Source organism: Sander lucioperca, chromosome 14 (assembly GCF_008315115.2).
Source record: "Sander lucioperca isolate FBNREF2018 chromosome 14, SLUC_FBN_1.2, whole genome shotgun sequence".
Lineage (NCBI taxonomy): Eukaryota > Metazoa > Chordata > Actinopteri > Perciformes > Percidae > Sander > Sander lucioperca.
Genome location: NC_050186.1, coordinates 7241490 through 7262023, shown reverse-complemented (window position 1 = coordinate 7262023; position 20534 = coordinate 7241490). Strand labels below are relative to the sequence as shown.

The following is a 20534-nucleotide window of genomic DNA, read 5'->3' as shown; positions in this document are numbered from 1 at the left end:
GTGGGGGGGGGGTGTACAGTTAAAAAAAAAAAGTTTTATGATAATAAAGAGGCGTGGTTTACTTCATAGGCTGTGTGTTTGTTTTATTATATTATCTGGGTCACATGACAGTGATATAGAACTAAAAGATGTATCCTGGGATTGTTTAAAAAAAGCAATGCATAAATAAAGATTTTTAAATTTAACAGAAGGAGACAAATAGTTAATCGCAATTATTTCTGAGACAATGAATCGTACAGCAACATTTGGAATTGTTGCAGCTCTATTCATCACTCCACTTTATCTTCACACAGCAGATATTTGTGTGCTGCTATTTTAATGTTCTAAATGGTGATTACAGCCCCTTTAAATCTGCTTCTGGCACAAATGATTGAAACAGCTGGGCAAAGGGACACATTCTTCAGGTCAGGCTGCTGATGTCATTATGCAACGCTAAAAACTAAAGGTCAGCTGTGCTTGTGTGGCACCAGGGACACTGTCAGCCTGTTTCTTCATGTCATCTCTGATGGAGACCAACAGTACTGTGAGTACTGTTCTGGTAGACGATCTGGTTGTCTTCTACTGATGATTGAAAGAATGCATTAACACATGTATGGGGCCCGTTTGCTTTGACTCATTTATCTTTGTGACACTAATGAAGTTAAAGCTCAGGAATGTGAAAAACAACGGCTTCTCCACATCATGTGCATGTTCAGTAGACGGTCCACAAATCTGTCAAAAACAAAGAGTTTTGACAAACTGTGTTCCTTGGGTTCATTTGCAACAGAACGACCATGGAACGCTGCAAAGATAAAAGCTGTCATCGCAGGGTTTCTTCTTAGAAGAGTTAGGACACCAACTGCAGCCAGCGGTATCAAATCACAAACTGAGGTTTCTCTGCTGTGTCTTTGTTTTTGCAATCCACTGATGATAAGCCCTGTACAGTTTGGTCTACATAGTGGCATCTGCAGCCGTTTTCGAATGGCACAAAGAACTATTTGAGAGTTTGTAATTAAACAGACATCTACGCTTCAGGCTTAGGTATCCACCATTATTTAACTGAGAAAACTGTGCTCACAGAACCCTCTGATTTACATTTAAGGAGTTTAACTAATCAATGCTGAAGCATTCCAGACAGAATCCTCTAGTACAGGGGTCAGCAACCTGTGGCTCCGGAGCCCATGTGGCTCTTTAGCCCTTCTCCAGTGGCTCCCTGGCTTTGACAAAACAACTGATATGGAAATAAATCACCTTTTTTTTTTTTTTTACTTTTTAGCACCAAATTCTCAGTGACCAGTCTCGCTAGGTTAACAATGGATTTCACATTAGGAAAATAAATATAAAAATATCTATCTATCTATCTATCTATCTATCTATCTATCTATCTAGATTTGAGATGGAAAAAGTCCTGAAGTCCTGACGTTGGAAGAAGTCTGCATTGGATCTAGAGCATTGTGTTAATGGAGATAACAGTTGTTTGTACTCTCGGCCCGGTCTGCTCCAGGCAGGCACTACTGCAGCGTTTACATTGCATACACTGCTGCTAGCTACATGCTTTGGATCATATTCCTGCTGGAACATGCCTGGTCGTACAATATTTGGTTCACAAGCTTTGATCTGTAGTTTCTGAGGGTAGAAAAGTGCTGCTATATTCCATTACAATCCACTGCTAACTACATGTGAACGCCAGGGAAAGCTGTAATCTTGGGCACAGTAGAAAGTCTGGCTATATGCTCTGTTACAATCAGTCTCCGGACTGTACAGAGGCTCAGACGTGGAGACTACGGAGATCGGGAAACACTGACCAATCTGAGCAGACTGGGCTTATTAAAGAGACAGGAACTCCAACAGAGCGTGTCAGACAGAGGGGGAACACAAGAGCAGCAGCCATGGGCAGTATGAGAAGAATAAAAAGTTGTTTTTTAACATTAAAGCATGTAAACATGTTCTGGTAGAACAGTAGAAGAGTATAATGTCCTTTAAAGAGAGGCTGTTCAAATCTTCCTGCCACAGCGGCTCCACACTAAATGGATTAAATCACTACAGAACATTATAGAAAACACCATCTTCTTAGGAAGCAGGTGGGAGCCACAGAACCACTGTGGAAGACTCAAACCCTTTCAGTAACGTCAGTGAAAGCTAAAGGAGAAGGAGGATACTGTGTGTTAGGACAGTTCGTTGTTGAGGCCATATATTAGGAACAGGTTGAAGTCAGTCCTAAAGTCTTCCACAGTGTGGCCCGCTCACAGGTACCAAGCAGACATTCAGACTTACACTCAATAAGTGTATCTGGTGTGGCTGAGGGGGCTCACTGCTGAATGCACAGCACGGACACAGGACGAGTTAGTGAACATTATCTACATGGCTGAAGCAACACAAAGGCTGGCTTTGCACGACGACGACAAAGCATCGAGAGCTTAGCACGGCAGTGCAAACTGTAGCATGACTCGCACGGCAGCACTACAAAAAAAAAAAAAACACGATGCACTTAGATTTATCAAACTTTAACCTTGGACAAAGACCGTCTCAAAGTCAAGCGAGGTTTTTAAAAAAAACTTTTCAAGACCTTCTACAAATGTGTGACGTGACAACAAGATAGCCAGGAAGGACAGAGCATGGCTACATACAAATTATTATTTATAAATGATCAGGACTGACAACACACCTAATCAAAAAACAAATAAGCTTCTGTTGTGTCAGCAAGCCTGGAACTAATAGTTTCCCTCTGAACCACAACACAAAAAAGTCAGACAGCAGTACAGGCCCAGGATTATGTTGGCTTGTGTAAGACTGAGCACTGAATTCAAAGCCCCATGCTGAAGGTAACTCAGCTGAGGGAGTTGGGAGACTCGCTGACTAGGGCTGCAACCAACATCTATTGTCATAGTCCTTTAAGGTGTGGATTATTTTCTGGATGAATGGATTATTTGTTTGGTCTCTAAAATGTCAGAAAATGGTGAAAAATGTGGATCAGAGTTTCCCCAAGTCCAAGATGACGTCCTCAAATGTCTTGTTTAGTCCACAACTCAAAGATCTTCAGTTTCCTGTCCCAGAGGAAAGAAGAAACTACAACATATTCACATTTAACAAGAAAAAAAAGGCAGCAAATCACATGTTTTAAGTTTAGTTATAAAATATGACAAACCAAATAATTACCAAAATAGTTGGCGATTAATTTAATAGTTGACAACTAATCCAGTGATCCATTCATCTTTGCAGCTCCATCACTGACATCAGATCAGACTGTAAATGGTCGTACATTATGATGATAATTAATTGGTCATTTCAATTCCCAAGGTTTCTGATGACACGGAAATGGAAAGAGCACTTAAAAATAGGAACAGGCTGCAAGACTGACCTCTTCAATATCAAGTCTTAAAAATAAGTCAACAATTTAAGTAATTGTTTAAGTTTTTGTTGAGCTTTATTAAGATATAAGCATTACATCAGAGATCTTCAACAGGGGGTCCGGGACCTTTAGGGGCCTGGGGTCCTCAGAGTTACTGCAGGGAGCCCCCCCAAGATATTGTTTATTCTTTTTTCCATAACGTAATATGTCTGAAAATATACATAAACATGAGTCCAACATATTATTAGCAAAGATAAATCAGCCTATTTGTGATGTTTTTAAATGTATACATTTATGACAGGCTTATCAGATACAGTTAAGCTTGTATGCTCAACATTAAAACAGTATGCATAAATATATGGATGTCATTAATTATTATTTTAATAGCTTAGTATTGCATGCACCATAAAAAAGGTATGTAAAAAGGCTTTAGACCGCCCTACACATTATTGTAGGCCCAGTTTAATACGCAACTCAGGTGGTCCCTGCATTAGATAACATGGCAGGGGTAAGCATCTTTGGAGCCAGGCTGATGGAGTCTCAGATCCCCGTTTCATGGCCTCCCTGCGTGACTCCGTCCGGGGCCAAGAGGAGCGATCAGATGTCCTCTGTCTTACACATCTCCCCATTGTTTGGGGAAAACCTCCCACCACTCAGTTCATTATTCTTTTACTGCACTGAAACTCTCCCAGAGTTGGATTCCCTGCTGCCCACTGAGGCGTGTTGATGGAACAGAAACGGCCTGGTCTGACGCCGCAAAGTTTTCTGTTTTGGAATTGTGTCGAATTACTCTCCGACTCTGGCAGGAGTGTGAAAGAGGTGAGGAGTGAGGTGCCTGCAAACACTGAGCAGCTTTGTGGCTCAGCCAGGTGACGGCACCTGTGAATGGACTCGGATGGAGAGGCACTTTTAGTTTGGGGGGGGAATAGAGCATGTGCTCAACAGGGGATCCGCCACCCCTAGATCCTCAAAGTTACTGCAGGAGGGCCGCCAAAATGATAAAGTTCCCTTGGCCTTTGGAATTAAAATAGCCCCACATCATCACATGCCCTTCACCATACCTAGAGATTGGCATGGGGTACTTTCCATAAAATCATTTATTTATTTATTTATTTACGATACATTATTCATGCACAAAGAAAACTGGTGTCCTTAAAGTTTGGATTTATCCTCATTTTTTAATTAAGGCATTAAGATCAATTTCCAAAAGATGATTTTTTTTATTCCTCTTTTTAGTCAACTTTAGCATGGGTTCATAAACTTATGAGTAAATCAATATGTTATTTAGGGTTGGGCATCATTTAGATTTTAACATTTCTGATTCCGATTCTTCCTTTTGATTCTGGTTCTTTGAGGGCTGGAGTTGGAACGGGTCACATGCTTATTTCACAGATAAGAGGAATAGGTCATTTAGATTTAATGGTGATTAACAGTTTTACCGGGCTTTTTCAGCCAGACTTTAGAGTTCTGCTTACTGAGCTCCACGGCTGCAACACAACAAGCACCTGGAAGAACAGTGGTCGCTACGGAAACCAACACTTAAATTTGGAATCGATGAGCAGATTCAAAAACAAAATTTTTTAAACGATTCCAAGTTGGAACCGGTTTGCGATGCCCAATCCTAATGTTATTCACTTCTGACTTTCCATCACATGTGCTTTGCAGAAGTTTATAGAAGTGGGCCACCAAGAAGGACTTCATTTTGTAATTGAATGGAAATTGAGCGGATCGTGGGCACATCCTGCCATGCGGCTCGCATGCGTACACACAAGCACACATGTGGCAGCCTGTAAACATGTATAAATAAAAGGATGTCTGCCAATTTTCCATGATGCTAAAGACGCACTCACAGGAAGCTGACTTAAGCTTCCTTCCTGGCTTCAATAAGCAGAGGGAGAGGTGACCGCTGTTTCATCAAACTGACCTCCAAACATCTTTGACTTGTTCCTTCTAACATCATGCACATGGCCGCTCTGCGGACAGGAAAGTTATGGGATGTATACAGACAAAAGCTCATATTGTCCAGGTGTCCTCTGTTCAAGGGGACTCATTAAGACCCTCTGTTAGCAGGTGAATGAGGCCAGCATGAGGCAGCACTCATTTCCTGTTGAGGGCAGGCTAACTTAAATTAAAGGAATCCACTGAAGAAAATAAACCAAGTGTTGTCTAAATGCAAGCAGGATACTTTGCCTTAATCAAATACAGTTTAAAAGTGGAAAAAGATTTGGATTGAAATCAGAAACTTTGTGATCAAAGAATAAGTGAAGTGAGGCTTCTGCCACTTCCAGCATGACTGCTTGATTAATACTGTACATATACACATCTATTGTAGGCCTGCAGCGACGCGTCGATGACGTCGACGCATCGACGTCAAAATTACGTCGACGTCGTATTTTTGCGTCGACGCTTCGCCACACCAAAGAATTTCTAATAAGAGAAGAAGTTCCACTCTCTCGTTACTTCCGGCGTCTGAACTGGTTGCAGTTCCACCAGAGTTCCATATAGGGGGCGCTCACAGGCCAGTGTAGAATGAATGGGACTCTATGGAGCTATACCCCTCAAAATCCACTTTTCTCAGGATATAGTTTTTTGTCTAGTAATTTGAATGTTGCATTTGAAAGGGGAGGCTAAGAAAATACACACTGCTGGGTGTTAGATTTTTTTAAAGTGGCTTTTTTGTTCTAAAAAGCCTTTTAAAATGTCAATGACGTCATACACATATACGGCCAGAGATTCTGCTTTACGGCAAGCTCTGAGTCGCTTCCTTTTTTCTCTCGAGGCATCGACAACACAGCTGACAGGTTAGACTCTCCCTGTCAATACAACACAGCTGACAGGTTAGACTCTCCCTGTTAATACAACACAGCTGACAGGTTAGGCTCTCCCTGTCAATACACAGGCTAGAAAGAGGTTTGCTAATGTTTTAAAGACCACGCCGAAATATTCACTCTGACATTCTGGTTCTGCTTCGGATGCTGTCAAGCGGGATCTCCGATCGTAATCAGTCCTTCACTGACCAATCAGCATTCATTAGCAGAATGCTAGCGTGTTATGGGCAACAACGACTCAACCTGTAACAAATCGAAAGGGCATAAGTACTCGTTCATTCAACTTTCGACCTATAATCCATGTTGAACTTGCAAAAACTACAATCAAATCTGAGATTTCTCAACAACAATCAGGCGAAAGAGACAAATTTAGCCGTCTAGCTCCATAGACTCCCATTCATTTTGCACTGGACCGTGATCACCCCCAGTGGAACTCTGGTGGAACTGCAACCAAAGTAGGTACAATGGGGCTTAATAGGGAGTGGAACGGCTTTCCGTAGACGGGCTTTGGCCACACACACATGTGGGAGACCAAAACATTGCAGGAAACAGCAACTTCCTCACAGAATTCCCAACAAAGCCCTGCAAAAAGCCCCATGAAAAGAAGAAGTCCTAAAAAAACAGCTCGCCCTTAATCATCGAGGGTATGGGAATACTTAAAATATAGTCCCAAGTACTAACGTTAGCTAAATTAATTTCATGTTTGTGTAGTGTGTTGTGTAGCCTGCGCACTTAGGTGGTGCTAGCTAACTATCTTAGCTCTCCGTGCAGTTTGTTCGTGCTAGGTTAGTAGCTAACGTTAACGTTAGCTAGCTACTGGCGCCTAGGCAGCTGTGTTTAGCTAACGTTAGTTATCATCTAATGTTGGCTTGAATGGTAGCTAGCTTACAGCTGCAGAACACAGCTATCTGAACGTTAGTGAACGTTAGCTACTAACCTAGCACGAACAAACTGCACAGAGAGCTAAGATGCGTTGGTTAGCCTAGCACCACCAAAGTGCACAGCTGCATTAGCATGTAAACCTACAGAATAGCAGTTAAGAGAGTGAGTTTGATTATGCATCAGGTTTTATGTTGGGACTGTTATGTTGTGTTAAACAATCCAAGGAATGTCTGTACTGTGCACTGCACAGTGTTTTTCTTTTTTGCACTACAACTTGATTTTTTTGAACAAGAGAGTTATGTTGGTACTGTAAAAGAGTAAACAGGCTGGCCTTTCATTTTGTATAACAGTAAAATAATTATTTTATTTTGTGTAAAGCAGAAGATTTTTTGCTGTGCAAAATTGTTTAATAAAATATATTAAGAATTTTTTGGTATTTATTTGAGATACATTATGGTTTTTATTAATCGAGCAACAGAAAAATAATCGTTATATTAATCGTCCAATTAGTCGTTCGATTAGTCGACTAATCGATAAAATAATCGCCCGATTAATCGTTTAATAAATAATCGTTTACCCCCAGCTCTAATCTATTGGTCAGGAAACTCAACTTCTAACACACACTTTAATGTCCAAAGTTCACCGTTTGTTCCAGAAAGTTGTTCGGACCGCAGTCAATCCCATTGGCTTTGACAGGTTTTTTGTATGCATGTCTTTGTTTTTCCTCCAGTATCACAGTCCTGCCCATTCATAGCAGCCACAGCCAGTTTGTTATGCCACTCTACAGGGGTGGTATCATGTGAGACAGTGATGTCAACATTCATCCCTCATACTGTGACTGAGCCCCAAGTGGAAATAGTGCATGTGCTTTGTGAAGTGCTGAGCTTAGCAGTGCGCTGAGCGGCCAGTCGATCTGTCGTGCGGTGCTGAGCGCTGCAGGAAACAGGAAATGGGAATATGAAGGTCAGAGAGCCCAGGAGGGAATGTTGTGTGCATAGAAATAAAATGGATTATGTGGTTATTTGATATGGTTGTGTGTTTGGACTGCTGTATCTTTGTTTTTGCGTTTGTATGTTTGGACTGTTGGAACGGCAATCACATGCTTAGAGTGCCATTGAAAGTGTAGTGAGTAGTGAAGGAAACATTAATAATAGGCTAATTGTGAGCATTAAATATTTCAATATAATTCAGTGTTTTCCATAGTTTTGTGGAAGACTTAGGTGCATGAATTTGGCGGGGAGTTTAGAGGTCATTCCTAAATAAAATAAACAAAATGCAATTGCACATCATTTTGGAGCATTATTATCACCATATCTGTGTCTTGGTAGGGAAAACCCAGACAGTTGAATATTAAAAATAACGAATGAAATTCAAATGGTATTATTATTATAGAGGAGTATTACCAGCTCTAGTGTCTGTGTGTGTGTGTGTGTGTGTGTGTGTGTGTGTGTGTGTGTGTGTGTGTGTATCACTGATTTCAATGTGCCCTCACAGTTTGAGAGATTTCTAAAAGAGGACATGGCTAATAAACATTTAAAGCTGACTGACGGTTGGCCCACACAGTGGGTGACATGTTCACTGACATTCAGGCCAACACAAATATGTTCACAGTATTTCTCAGCATGACACAAAAAAGCTGCATTCTACAAGTCAGCTAAGCCTCTTTCATCACAGAGGGTTGTCAGGTGCCGCCGAAGCAGCAGCATTTGTTATCTGGCCATTCTGAGCTACAGTGCCCTTGAGCAAGGCTCCTAACCCCATCAAGTTACAGGGTTTTCCTTGCCACTGTAAGGCTTGGGTACAGCACCTAAGCCGAATGAACATGACTAAATGACTTTTCTCAGATCTAATGATTGCAGTTTGTCCCCAGTGGACTTTGTTAGCAAGTTTAGTCTTCAAGCTTTTCGAGTGATATTCATTTATTATGTGCTCAAGCTTTTCCAACGTTATAGTCACAGATATGGTGATAATAACAGTCCAAAATTATGTGAAAAAGAGATGCACTACTACCACAAAGAGAGACAACCCGACTACAAAGAGATGCAAAAATCCACAAAGTGACACAAAATGTATGGGGAAATTGCATTTTTTTTTTTTTATTTAAAAACTTAACATTTTCTTGAGGAAGGATGCCTAACCCCCCCCCCCCCCCCCGCCAGGGAAAACACTGCATAGTTTGAGCTCAGGCTCAATAACTATCTCCAAACTCTATAGATAGAGAACTCAGTTGTAACCATATATAAGACTCTGGGAGCGTTAGGTAAACACAAAGGATCATTCCTGGGTCTGCTCGCTCTACACTCAATCTGTGGGACTGTGCCTACACTTCACCTTATTGGAAGGTTAGGGGGGAAAAAAGAAACTCCCACTTTAATTGCTGTTCTGGTACAAATGGTCTCGAGGGGCTGTGCTATTTCTGACTTTAGGCTCCATGTGACGCACTTGGATCTAGGGATAAGAAGGAAGCCAGGTCCTCGGCACACACTCTCACCCACACAGATGTTTACAAGCCTATGTGTGTGTGTGTGTGTGTGTGTGTGTGTGTGTGTGTGTGTTACAACAGCTGTAAGGCCATCAGCCATGGCTGATGCTGAGACAAAAGGAAACCCTCTCTTGTCAAAGGCCACAGCAGAAGCCCAGGGCGTCCTTTGCTTCCTGTCTCTGTGTACAATCTGTGCAGCAAACAAAGAGAAGGGGGTGCAGGATCCAAACAGGGTGAGGGAGAGATTTGCTCAAAAAAAAAAAAAAAAAAAAAAACCTGCGACGCTTAAACAGCGGCTCCATTGTGCAAGTTCCCAACATCTCCCGTAAAGAGCAGCAAAGCCAACAGCTGTAGCTCACTGTTTGTACTCAGAGCAGAGCAGCTGGCACCTTGTTTGGCTCATTTTCCTTGTTTCCTTTTTACATCATAATTTCACAAGGTAGGACATGTTGTTCAGCAGTAAGCTTCGGAGAACTACAACTAAATACTCCAAGGCCTTGTATGTATTATATTTTATACAACTAACGCAGAGTGAAAACTCTAATGCAAGTCATGCTCAATAACACCTACCAAAGTCAAATTCCTTGTGTATGCAAGTATAATTGGCCAATAAATCGGATTCTGATACGATTAACTTTTCAGGACTACATCCAGTTAACAGTTAAAAAGTGGAGGTGCGTCTATAATATCAGATTAAGGCGCCTGGGTAGCTCACCTGGTAGAGCGCACGCCCATATACAGAGACTTAGTCCTCGACGCAGCAGCCGCAGGGTCGACTCCAACCTGCGGCCCTTTGCTGCATGTCATTCTCCCTCTCTCTCCCCTTTCATGTCTAAGCGGTCCTATCATAATAAAAATGCCAAAAAAAAAATCTTAAAAAAAAAACAACTGTCAAACTCAAGGCTTCAAAGCGGCCGTTCCACAAACCAACGGGTGACGTCACTGCTGCTACATGCACTGTTTTTTCAGTCAGTGGGTAAAACACTGACCTTAGCACGCTACTCCTGTATACCTGCAGGTACAACACACCACGTTGTGTTTAATCCAACATCAGTTAAGCTAAATGGCTCATTTAGATTGTGAGTGGGCTGTTTTCTGCACTGCATCACACAGCAGCATGTGTGCAGCTCCAACTGGCTGAGCACTAGAGGTGGGGGGGAAATCCATACAGCATAGTATCGTGATATTTTCCATGGCAATACTGTATCGATACACAGACGCCAAAGTATGGATCTATTATTATATGTGTTGGTCAGTTTGTCTGCTTGACAATCCCATTTTGCAGCAATACAACTGAAGTGAGATGACCAAACAGAGAAATGGATCTTTTTAGATAAAACACATGTTGACAAAGTTCCCTTTTGGGCACATCATTTGTAATTTGGAAACATTTGAAGTTGGAAAAAAAAGGTGATAAATTGCAATATATCACAGAATATTGCATGTTTAAAATCGCAATAACATCGTATCGTGACATAAGTATCGTGATGATATCGTATGGTGAGGCCTCTGGTATTTTAGATTCTGTTTTTATTGTTACGGCTGAGTGGAAGTTTACTTAGTACTAATCTAAACGTCACCTAAATTAGCTTAGCTTTGGCTTTTTAGACACAGTGGAGCTGCTACACTGGAGCAACACTGAGCGGGAATCAATATTTAAGCAAGGCCTTTATGCTTGGCCGCTCCAGCCTGAATAAATCTACCCTGTCACCGGTTCCCTTCTGACTCGTCAATATAGACCTACACTAGGGCTGCACAATTATAGCCAAAATGATAATCACGATTATTTTGATCAATATTGAGATCACGATTAATTATCACGATTAGTTGTTGATTTTAACCAAATCACACAGGCTAATTATAACTGCTTTCACATCCATATTGTGCTACATTACTGCTAATGTACAAATGTGTGCATCAAGTTACATGATGTAACTGTGAAAAGTTTGAGGAATGCCTCCCCATCTCCACATGGTAGTTGATGCATGATCTTCCATCATCCATCTTGCCCTTGATCAGTGGAGAGAGCGTGCGTCAGAATCCAACAGCTGCGCTGTGAGGACTCACCAAGTAGAACAAATATGACTGATGAGGGGGAAACGCCAGAGCAGGGGGAATGAGAGGGGGAAACGCCAGAGCAGGGGGAATGAGAGGATGCAACGCCAGAGCAGGGGGACTGAGAGGGGGAACCCCAGAGCAGGGGGAATGAGAGGGGGAAACGCCAGAGCAGGGGGAATGAGAGGATGCAACGCCAGAGCAGGGGGACTGAGAGGGGGAACCCCAGAGCAGGGGGAATGAGAGGGGGAAACACCAGAGCAGGGGGAATGAGAGGGGACACGCCAGAGCAGGGGGAATGAGAGGGGGAAACACCAGAGCAGGGGGAATGAGAGGGGACACGTCAGAGCAGGGGGGAATGAGAGGGGGAAACGTAGCAGAAGATATTCCTTTTCAAACCAAAACGTAGAAATGTAAATGTATCCTCAGACATTCCTGCCTGTTCCATCCCATCAAACACACCCAATCTTCTACTCAGGGGCTCGCCATCCCCACCATGTCTGGCCCTATCAGGTTAAATGAAGAAGCTAAGTGTTCAGCGGCCATCAGGGAACAGCAGCGGCACTCAGTCTCTTAACGCCCCTGACGGGACACTGAATGACTCATTGATTGCTGTGAAAAAGCCCATGGCTAACAGTCAATTGATACAGTGGAATTTCCATTCCACATTTCGATCTGGGCGTACAGACTCCAATGTTGGAGAGGAAACACCACGGTCACCATGACCTTCAGACCAGTACAAACGCCCCACATTTCAGACGCCAAAGCTACGGAGCCAAACAGTGCTGCCTCTATGAATGTGAGCCGACCACAGCTGCTAATTAAATCGCGCTGGCTATCAGTTGATGGTGCAGATCTGCCAGCAGCAGTAATTCAGTGGTGATGAAACAGGCTCGACTCCTGACACTGTACCACATACTTGCCATGAAGAGCCAATATATTCTGACCAGGGAACACAACAGGAGCGCTCTTTCCCAACCTTGAGACAATACGAGACCAGCTTTTCATCACTTACTACTCAGCGGCTAGATATGGGAACAGAGATTAAGGAGCAAGGAAGGGAGATTGCTTTTCACCATTTTTCATTTACTATAACTGACCGGAGGCAGTGATCGGGGACAAAAGCATCCTGCTCACGTTGAGGACAGGACAACGTCTTGTTATTCAGACCCCAGCCCCTACCCGCGTCTTCAAGACCCAACTGAACTCTACTTAACTAAACTCAACTCATGCTGCCAAACTAGAAACCCTTGACTCGACCCAAGATCCCAAACGGACATTTCATGCCTTTCTCTCTCTGCCAGTCACCTGCATCCATGTGTCATGTGTTGCAAGTACAGGAGTAGGGTTGGGCATCGTTTTGATTTTAACAATTCTGAGTCAGATTCCGGTTCTTATTGAATCCAATTCTTGGAGTTGAAACGGGTCACATGCTTATTTCACAGATAAGAGGAACATTTGATTTTGATTCAATGATGATTTAGTTTTACCGGGCTTTTTCAAAATAAAGTTAGGTTTGGGTCTTACATGTGTCACAGCATTACAGTGGATCCTGCCGTGACACGTTTGCAGTCTGGAGTCAGGTTCAGTTGGGCCGGGTCCTATAAAAAAGGGAAAAGACCCGGTTTGGGTGTCAGTTTTTGATCCTGACTGACTGTTGACTGACCCGTCAACCAGCTGTGTTTGCTCTGACTTTTTGCATTTACGAGCCCCAGAGCTGAGCAAACTGAATGAGCAGAACCCTGCTTCCTGTTTCCTTCATCCTCACTGTTAGATTAGAGATTACATTTGACTTTATTCTGCACATGAAAGGTGCTTACTCAACACCAGCACACAACTTTTGCAATATAGGGTGTCATTCTGCACCTAAACTCTAGCAGGGTATAAACATGACAGATGAACATGCAACAGTTTCAGAAGTTGCACAGAGACAGTCTTCACTGCATTGTTGCAATGCTTTGTACACTAGACAATGTGAAAGTTGGTCACTAGTGACTACTGTTGGCCTTTAGCCCACTGGTATTCAGGACAGCTCCCCCATCTCCGTCTGTACTGTATGTATATGTCTTTTCATGTATGGTTTGCCTTGCTGTAAACCAAGTGCCCTCTGGGGACAGTTGAAAGTTGAATATGGTTATATGATACCTGGCCTCCTGTACCAAAACACCGCACTTTCAGAACTAAAAACATTTATCCACAAAACATTTTTTTCCATTGAACAAAACAAGGCAAAACTCTAAATTGTTAAGTGTCTAAACACAAGCTGCTGTACAAGAACTCAACTAAATAAAATCCAGTGTAAAATTGGCAACGTTTTGATAGAAAATCAGGTAAAGTAAACAAGATTATGAGTCTGACCAGACATTCTATACCAGCTTTCAGTAGCCTACTTTTTTAATACTCAGTGTTAGGATACTTCCGCAAAAATGTACTGACGTTGAATTACCCAGTCCTACACACAACATGCAAGACATTTGAGGACATCATCTTGGGCTTTGGGGAACATTTTTCACCATTTTCTGACATTTTAGAGACCAAACAACTAATCCATTCATCCAGATAATAATCCACAGAGTAATAAGCTTGAGAACCCCTGATATACACGATACTGATATGTCATACAGCTGATAGGTAACAACAAATGTCAAAAATGTGATTAAGGTCATTTAGAAACTGTGTATCTAGGCTACATATTCTACAATGTCAAATGTCCTGCTCAGTACATAGCTTGATTACACTCTTTAATAACCAAATTTAAGGCTTTCTTAACGGATGTTCATTTGTTAAAAGAAAATAAATATAAATCAGTAGTGGTGTAACAGACCATAGTTGATCCGTGGTCCGTATGGATCAACACTCATGATTCGGAATGCATGTGAACCGGGGATTAATTGCAAAGTTTAACCATGATATTATTGTGAAATAAATGTTTACTGTCGCTGTTACTTAAAGTATGGAGGCTTGCCGTAAAAAGACACAGGCAACGCAATTTTCTGTTCACGTGAACGGGGCATGTTAAAAGCAGTTGAGAGACGGTCATGGGCATGGGTACTGGAGGAGAGGAAGAACTCGAAAAGCAGTGACACCGGCTAGAGAGCTCCGTCGTATCAGCGGCAGTTGGTAGTTGAGTTACCCGAGAATAGGGGGCTTTGAGCCGGGTACAGAGCACCGTGAGCCGCCGGTCATTTCAGCGGACATGGTGGTTAAGTTTAGGTGACAAAAAGTGAATGTTATCCGGCAATGAGAGCTACGTTTAGGCACCAAAACGACTAGTTAAGTTTAGAAAAAGATGGTGGTTTGGATTACAACAATCCTGAGTAACACGCGTTACCGGGGTGAAAGTCCTTTTTTTTCCTTCGGGAAAGCATACTGCGCTCCCCGGGGTTGAACGTGCTGGGTTCTATCACAGTTATTTAAGTCATAAATGGAAAGCATTTAGAAAAAAAAATATTTCCCCAACTTTTATGTGCTGATCTGAAAATGTATCCGATCAGTGACTCAAAACCGTGATCTGATATGAACCTTGAGTTTCGTGATCCGCTGCACGCCTTTAAATCAGTATCCGCCTCAAACTCCAAAACATCAGCCGGGCTCTCTTAAAACTTCTGAAACAAAGATCAGACTTAAGTACTACACACAGTCAAGCAGCTACATCTACAATGCCCCTCTGAATCAGCTTTGTTATCAACTATGATAACAATCGGCTTGAACTGCATCAAACAACTGTTTTTCTTATTCAGAAAAGACACTTGGGGCCCCAGAGCTGAGCGGACAGACTGCATTTCATGAATGTCTTCTATTCATAGCCTAGATGTTTACAGTGCAGAGCTCTCTCTTCCAGAGTTAGTAACCAGTGTAAATTCATCAGGGTTGTGATATATTAGCCTGGCTGCTGCTGCCAACAGCCACTGTGAACTTTATCAAAATGTAACCTTGACGACTGCAAGCGACTTGGGGTCAGATAAACACACTCCAGGTGAAATTACTCTTTATAATCACTTGCTAATAGGACATGATGGAAACGCATCAATGCCAAACTGAGTTAAAGTCACTGAACCACCTGACAGATGTTTAGAGATATTTTGAAATGTTGACCAACTTTAAAAATGTTCAAGTACAAGTACAGGGCTTAGGTGCAGCACCCAAGCTGTTTTGGCACCACTTAAGCCTGAATGTAAAATCAATGTGAGCATCAAAGCTAACTTAATAACTTTTCTCAGATCTAATGACTGTACTTGGTCCCCAGTGGACTTCTTCAAAAAGTTTTGCCTTAAAACTTTTTCTGTGTTTTTTATTTTTTATTTATTATCTGCTCTAGCTTTCCCAACTTTTTTTAGACACATATGGTAATAATGGTTAGAGCTGGGCAATATATCGATATTATATCGATATTGTGATATGAGACAAGATATTGTCTTAGATTTTGGATATCGTGATATCGTAATATGGCCTAAGTGGTGTCTTTTCCTGGTTTTAAAGGCTGCATTCCAGTAAAGTGATGTCATTTTCTGAACTTACCAGACTGTTGTAACTGTTCTATTATTTTTCTTTACCCACTTACTCGTTATATCCACATAACTGATGATTATTTATCAAAAATCTCATTATGTAAGTATTTTGTTAAAGCACCAATAGTCAACACTACAATATCGTTGCGGTATCGATATGGAGGTATTTGCTCAAAAATATCATATTTGATTTTCTCCATATCACCCAGCCCTAATAATGGTCCAAAATAAATGTTAAAATTGCATTTTTTTTTTTTTAAATATGAATTTCTTGTGTGAAGACCCCTAACCTCCACTAAAGAAAAACTCTGGTAGTTGTTCATTTGAGGCCCTTGAGGTGGAAGAAGAGTCATAAGAAGCCACTTATGCTATATATAGCATATACTATAATTCTGGTCTGGGCTGTTGTGGCATAGGCCCCCATATGGTTCCACTACTGAAAACCCAATTCTCCAGCATACACTATGGTATTTTAGACAACACCGTTGTTCAAACTTTGTGGCCACAACCTGGAGAAGACAAAACCAGCTCCATAAAGTAATGGTCTGGCCTGCACAGAGCCCTGACCTCAACCCATCCAACACCTTAGAGATTAACCGTGAGCCAGGTCTATCGGAGCTGGACCTCACTAACGCAGTTAGTTATATGGAGATGTCACTAAACACTACAGAATAAAACCTGGCTTTCGGTCAGAGTGTGCCTTTCACAAGAGAATCACCTGACCAATTACAACCAGCTCAAACTGCTGTGGACCTTTAATACGTGTATTGTTCATAACGTAAACACAATGACAGCGCGGCATAAAAGCATCAGCTGTGCACATGTAACCAAGGGACAGGGCCAGTCATTTTGATAACCTCCGACTCTGAGCCATAGCTTCTGTCTGGACAACAGAGCAGCGTGCAGGCTGGCTGTGACTCTCTGACCTAGAGGGAAACGCACATGATGTTTCTGTCTGCACAAGTGCATAAACACACACACACACACACAGACACACACAGACACACACAGACACACACACACACACACACACACACACACACACACACACACACACACACACACACACACACACACCCCTGTAGTAGGTATTTGAAGATGAACTGAGAATGTGAGCACTTGATTTGACCGTCATTTGAAGTCATGGCGCCGTGTAATAATTGTTATTACCAAGACTTATTAACCGCTATAAAGACATTGACTATGAGCGGTAAAGCCACCGCGGCGTCATGCCTGTCTCACAACCATGTGTGGGGGCTTACCTTGTCCAACTCGTCGTGCAGCTCTGACAGGGTGGGTCTGATCAGTTTCTCCCCCAGCGGCGCTGATGTCTGCCGATAAAAATCTATGTTGGGCACGGCATCGATAGTGTTGTGGCCAAAAGTCCTCAGGTAATAGGTGTTGGTGTGGGTGTCATAGTGATAGTGATGCTGGCCCCCTGTGGACGAATGCAAGCTGGTCTCGCTCATCACCGTGTCCCCGTTCTGCAGGCTCTCAGCCGGCGGCGCCTCTGGAGAGGCCGCGCTCACCGCTGCGCTCGGATCCGCGAAATTCACCACCCGAAACCGGCCTTTGGCTTCCTCTCCGCCGACACCTGGATCAGCACTCAGAGCCTCTAGAGGAGCGACCTTATCGCTGGATGGGACAGTGGTGGAGGCGTCAGAGCTAGGAGACTTATCTTCATTGGCGCCCGCTGCCTCAGCCACAAGGTCCACCTGGAATCGGCTCTGGCTGGGCGTCGGACCGGGCGGCCTCAGCCCAGCATCCGCAGCTAGAAAATCATTTTCCGGAGCGGCATTCTCTGTCGGAGCAGACGTTGTGGAGGAAGTCGCTGACATGGCACACACAAAAAAACAAATGTACGTGAAAACAGTGTGGGTAAGAACCACGTTATGGCCCACAAACTAACTGGAGGAAGTGTGGAAGCCCGGGAGCCGCCCCGTAACAAACGGACAACTGCCTTCCTAATTTCAGGGAGAACACGCTGATCTGCCTGCAGCTCCGAGACGAGCGGAGAGCGATAACGTTAACGTTGGTACGGGAGGATAGCTCGTTAGCTGTCTCGGAACATGAGGCTACAGTCTGGAAACTTTCGGCCACTCTCCTTCTTCTTCTTTCGCGGCAGTAAATCCAAAATACCCCCGGTAACTTTCACTCTCTCGACCACTGGACTAAATCCCGTCCACCTCCGGTCTTTGTGTCGTTCCGAGCAGGATGCTGTTGTCGACCTTGCTGCACCTTCTCCTAGACTCCCGCTGCTGCCCTCGCTGCTATTATACACACACTGCAGTCGGCATCACTGAAGGGTGGGCTCGCGAGATGTCATCGATCGCGTCTCTTTTTTTCAGGCGGACGGAAATGTCGCGAGAAGACATCACATTTCCCAAACAGTAGGCGTGACGTTCTGCTCCTGTGGAGGGAAGAGACGGAGAGGTGGGGGGCGAAACTGCACCAACGTGCTGTGTGTCTGGAAGCTTCCTGGCTGTGGGGACTAACCGTTAATAACATGGTGTTTTTACTGACAGATGGATCAACACTTTCCTTGTAGTAGTGTATTGTCACCAAGAAGGCCTTTTAGGGCCAAACTGAGTTTGGTTTCCCACACCTGTGCCTGAGGCTAAGCCCCATATGATCACCTCTAACAGAGCACACTCTAACATATGTCTGAGAAACTGCAGTGCACACATGGTCATACAGCATTCCATGTAACCTAACCTAACGTAAACAGTTCAGAGACAGCTGTTACCAGTACAATACTGTTAAATGCTTTAAATTGCATTTAAGCTTTTCTCAATTGTTTGCTCAAACGTTTTCTGAAAGCACACCTCAAATTCTCTGCACAGAGGCAAAACTCTGCCTATAAAACAATGGTATCTCAACATGGTATTTTCTGTTCGAATTACACACCCATGTGAAAAGACCTTTCTAAGAACCAGATGAACACCAATGTGCTCAATGTCAAATGAATGAAAAACACATCAGGAGATCTTTTGCATGTTCCGTGTTACCCTTAATACTGGGGTCTGCTTTTACTTAAATAAAAAACACACATATTCTGTATGTAATATAAATGAAAATGTGTTTTTATTTCCCCCCCAAAATACTGTATAGGCCTACAACCCAACGAACACAAAGTTGGATGTGTAAAGTGTTCTACATAGAGTAAAACTAAAAGCAGACTGCTTCCTGTTCTCTGTTTGGGTCTGGCCACAGCACGTTCTCCCTGGTCAAGCAGCGGGGGGCGTTTGGGGCTTCTGCAGCTTTACCTGCACATCTTCTATAGCTGCCAGAAAAGGTATATTCGTCATAAACGTCACTGTGAAGCTGCTCAGGTTGGGTTGTTCTCTCTGCCCAGCTCCCTCATTGTCAGACCAAAGTGACCCGACTCTCATCAGAGATTATGGCTCATCCTGCTCTTCCTCCTCCTCCTATTCCTCCTCTTACTGTAATCACACTCCTATGATAACGTTCGAAACGGGTGATTATTAACTCTCCTGTTGGCCAAGACAGACAAGCTCACCTGTGGTCCTTTCATTGCTATAGCCCTGATTGGTAATTGAACAACTGTGCAACATGTATGCACATGCAAGGAGACAGAGTGGATAGGAGGAAATTTAAATGTAGCATTTGTGTTGCATGTGAACACAAGAGATTTTATTTAAGAAGATTGTGCCAAATGTAGATGTATGTAGTGTTTCGAAAAAGGTGTGGTTTAAAACTTAAACTTACTGAATGTAAAGCAAGAAGTGTGCTGTAATGTAAAGGAGAGGAGAGGAGAGGAGAGGAGAGGAGAGGAGAGGAGAGGAGAGGAGAGGATATATAATATAATAATACCATGTGAGACATCTTTGCTCCACTTTGTCTCCACAAATTGAATCATTGTAATCAGGTTTGGCTGTTTTGGTGGTAAATTCATTTAGACAAGGGATAGCTGTGACCTAAAATGAATGAAACAATGCTGTAACAAAGAATGTTAATATAATTTACAGTGTTTTATAGCTTTTGTACAAACAACATAGCTGAACATATTATTATTATCTTTCAGCATACCTCAATTAGTAGAGGCTGATAACTATAGGCTGAGAGCAGCTGTGAGACTGTCAAAGCTTTTTAGGGCCAAGGACCAACTTTAAACTCACAATTACAGATTTATTCCAAACTCAGAAAGTTGACTAAGGTTGAGTATTGATTTTGCCAAAATGAAGCATATTACTAGCAGAATAACTGTTAAAGACATGATCAGTGTCATCAGTGATCTTTGCATTACAGACAGTGTCTGTTGCCAGTGAATATGTGTTGGGTCAGCATATTATGGTGTCATATAACAGAGGAAGTGTGTGTTATCAATTATTTCCAAATCAGAATGAATAAAATGTGCTCATACACATAAACATCTGACAGGAGGATTAGTGTCCTAGTAATGACAACTCATGAAATACAGAATAAAGCAT

The 20534-nt window shown here is 42.7% G+C and overlaps 1 protein-coding gene across 2 annotated transcripts in view; it reads right to left on the bottom strand.

Moving 5' to 3' along the window:
• Window positions 1-18371, bottom strand: part of slc12a2 (solute carrier family 12 member 2) — an 86394-nt gene extending 68023 nt beyond the window's left edge. For both annotated transcript variants that reach the window (XM_031282363.2, XM_035991414.1), the window contains exon 1: window positions 17346-18371. In XM_031282363.2, the coding sequence (XP_031138223.2) occupies window positions 17346-17921 (576 nt within the window). In that variant the 5' untranslated portion in view covers window positions 17922-18371. The remainder of the gene's footprint in view (window positions 1-17345) is intronic.
• Window positions 18372-20534: the final 2163 nt, after the last annotated feature.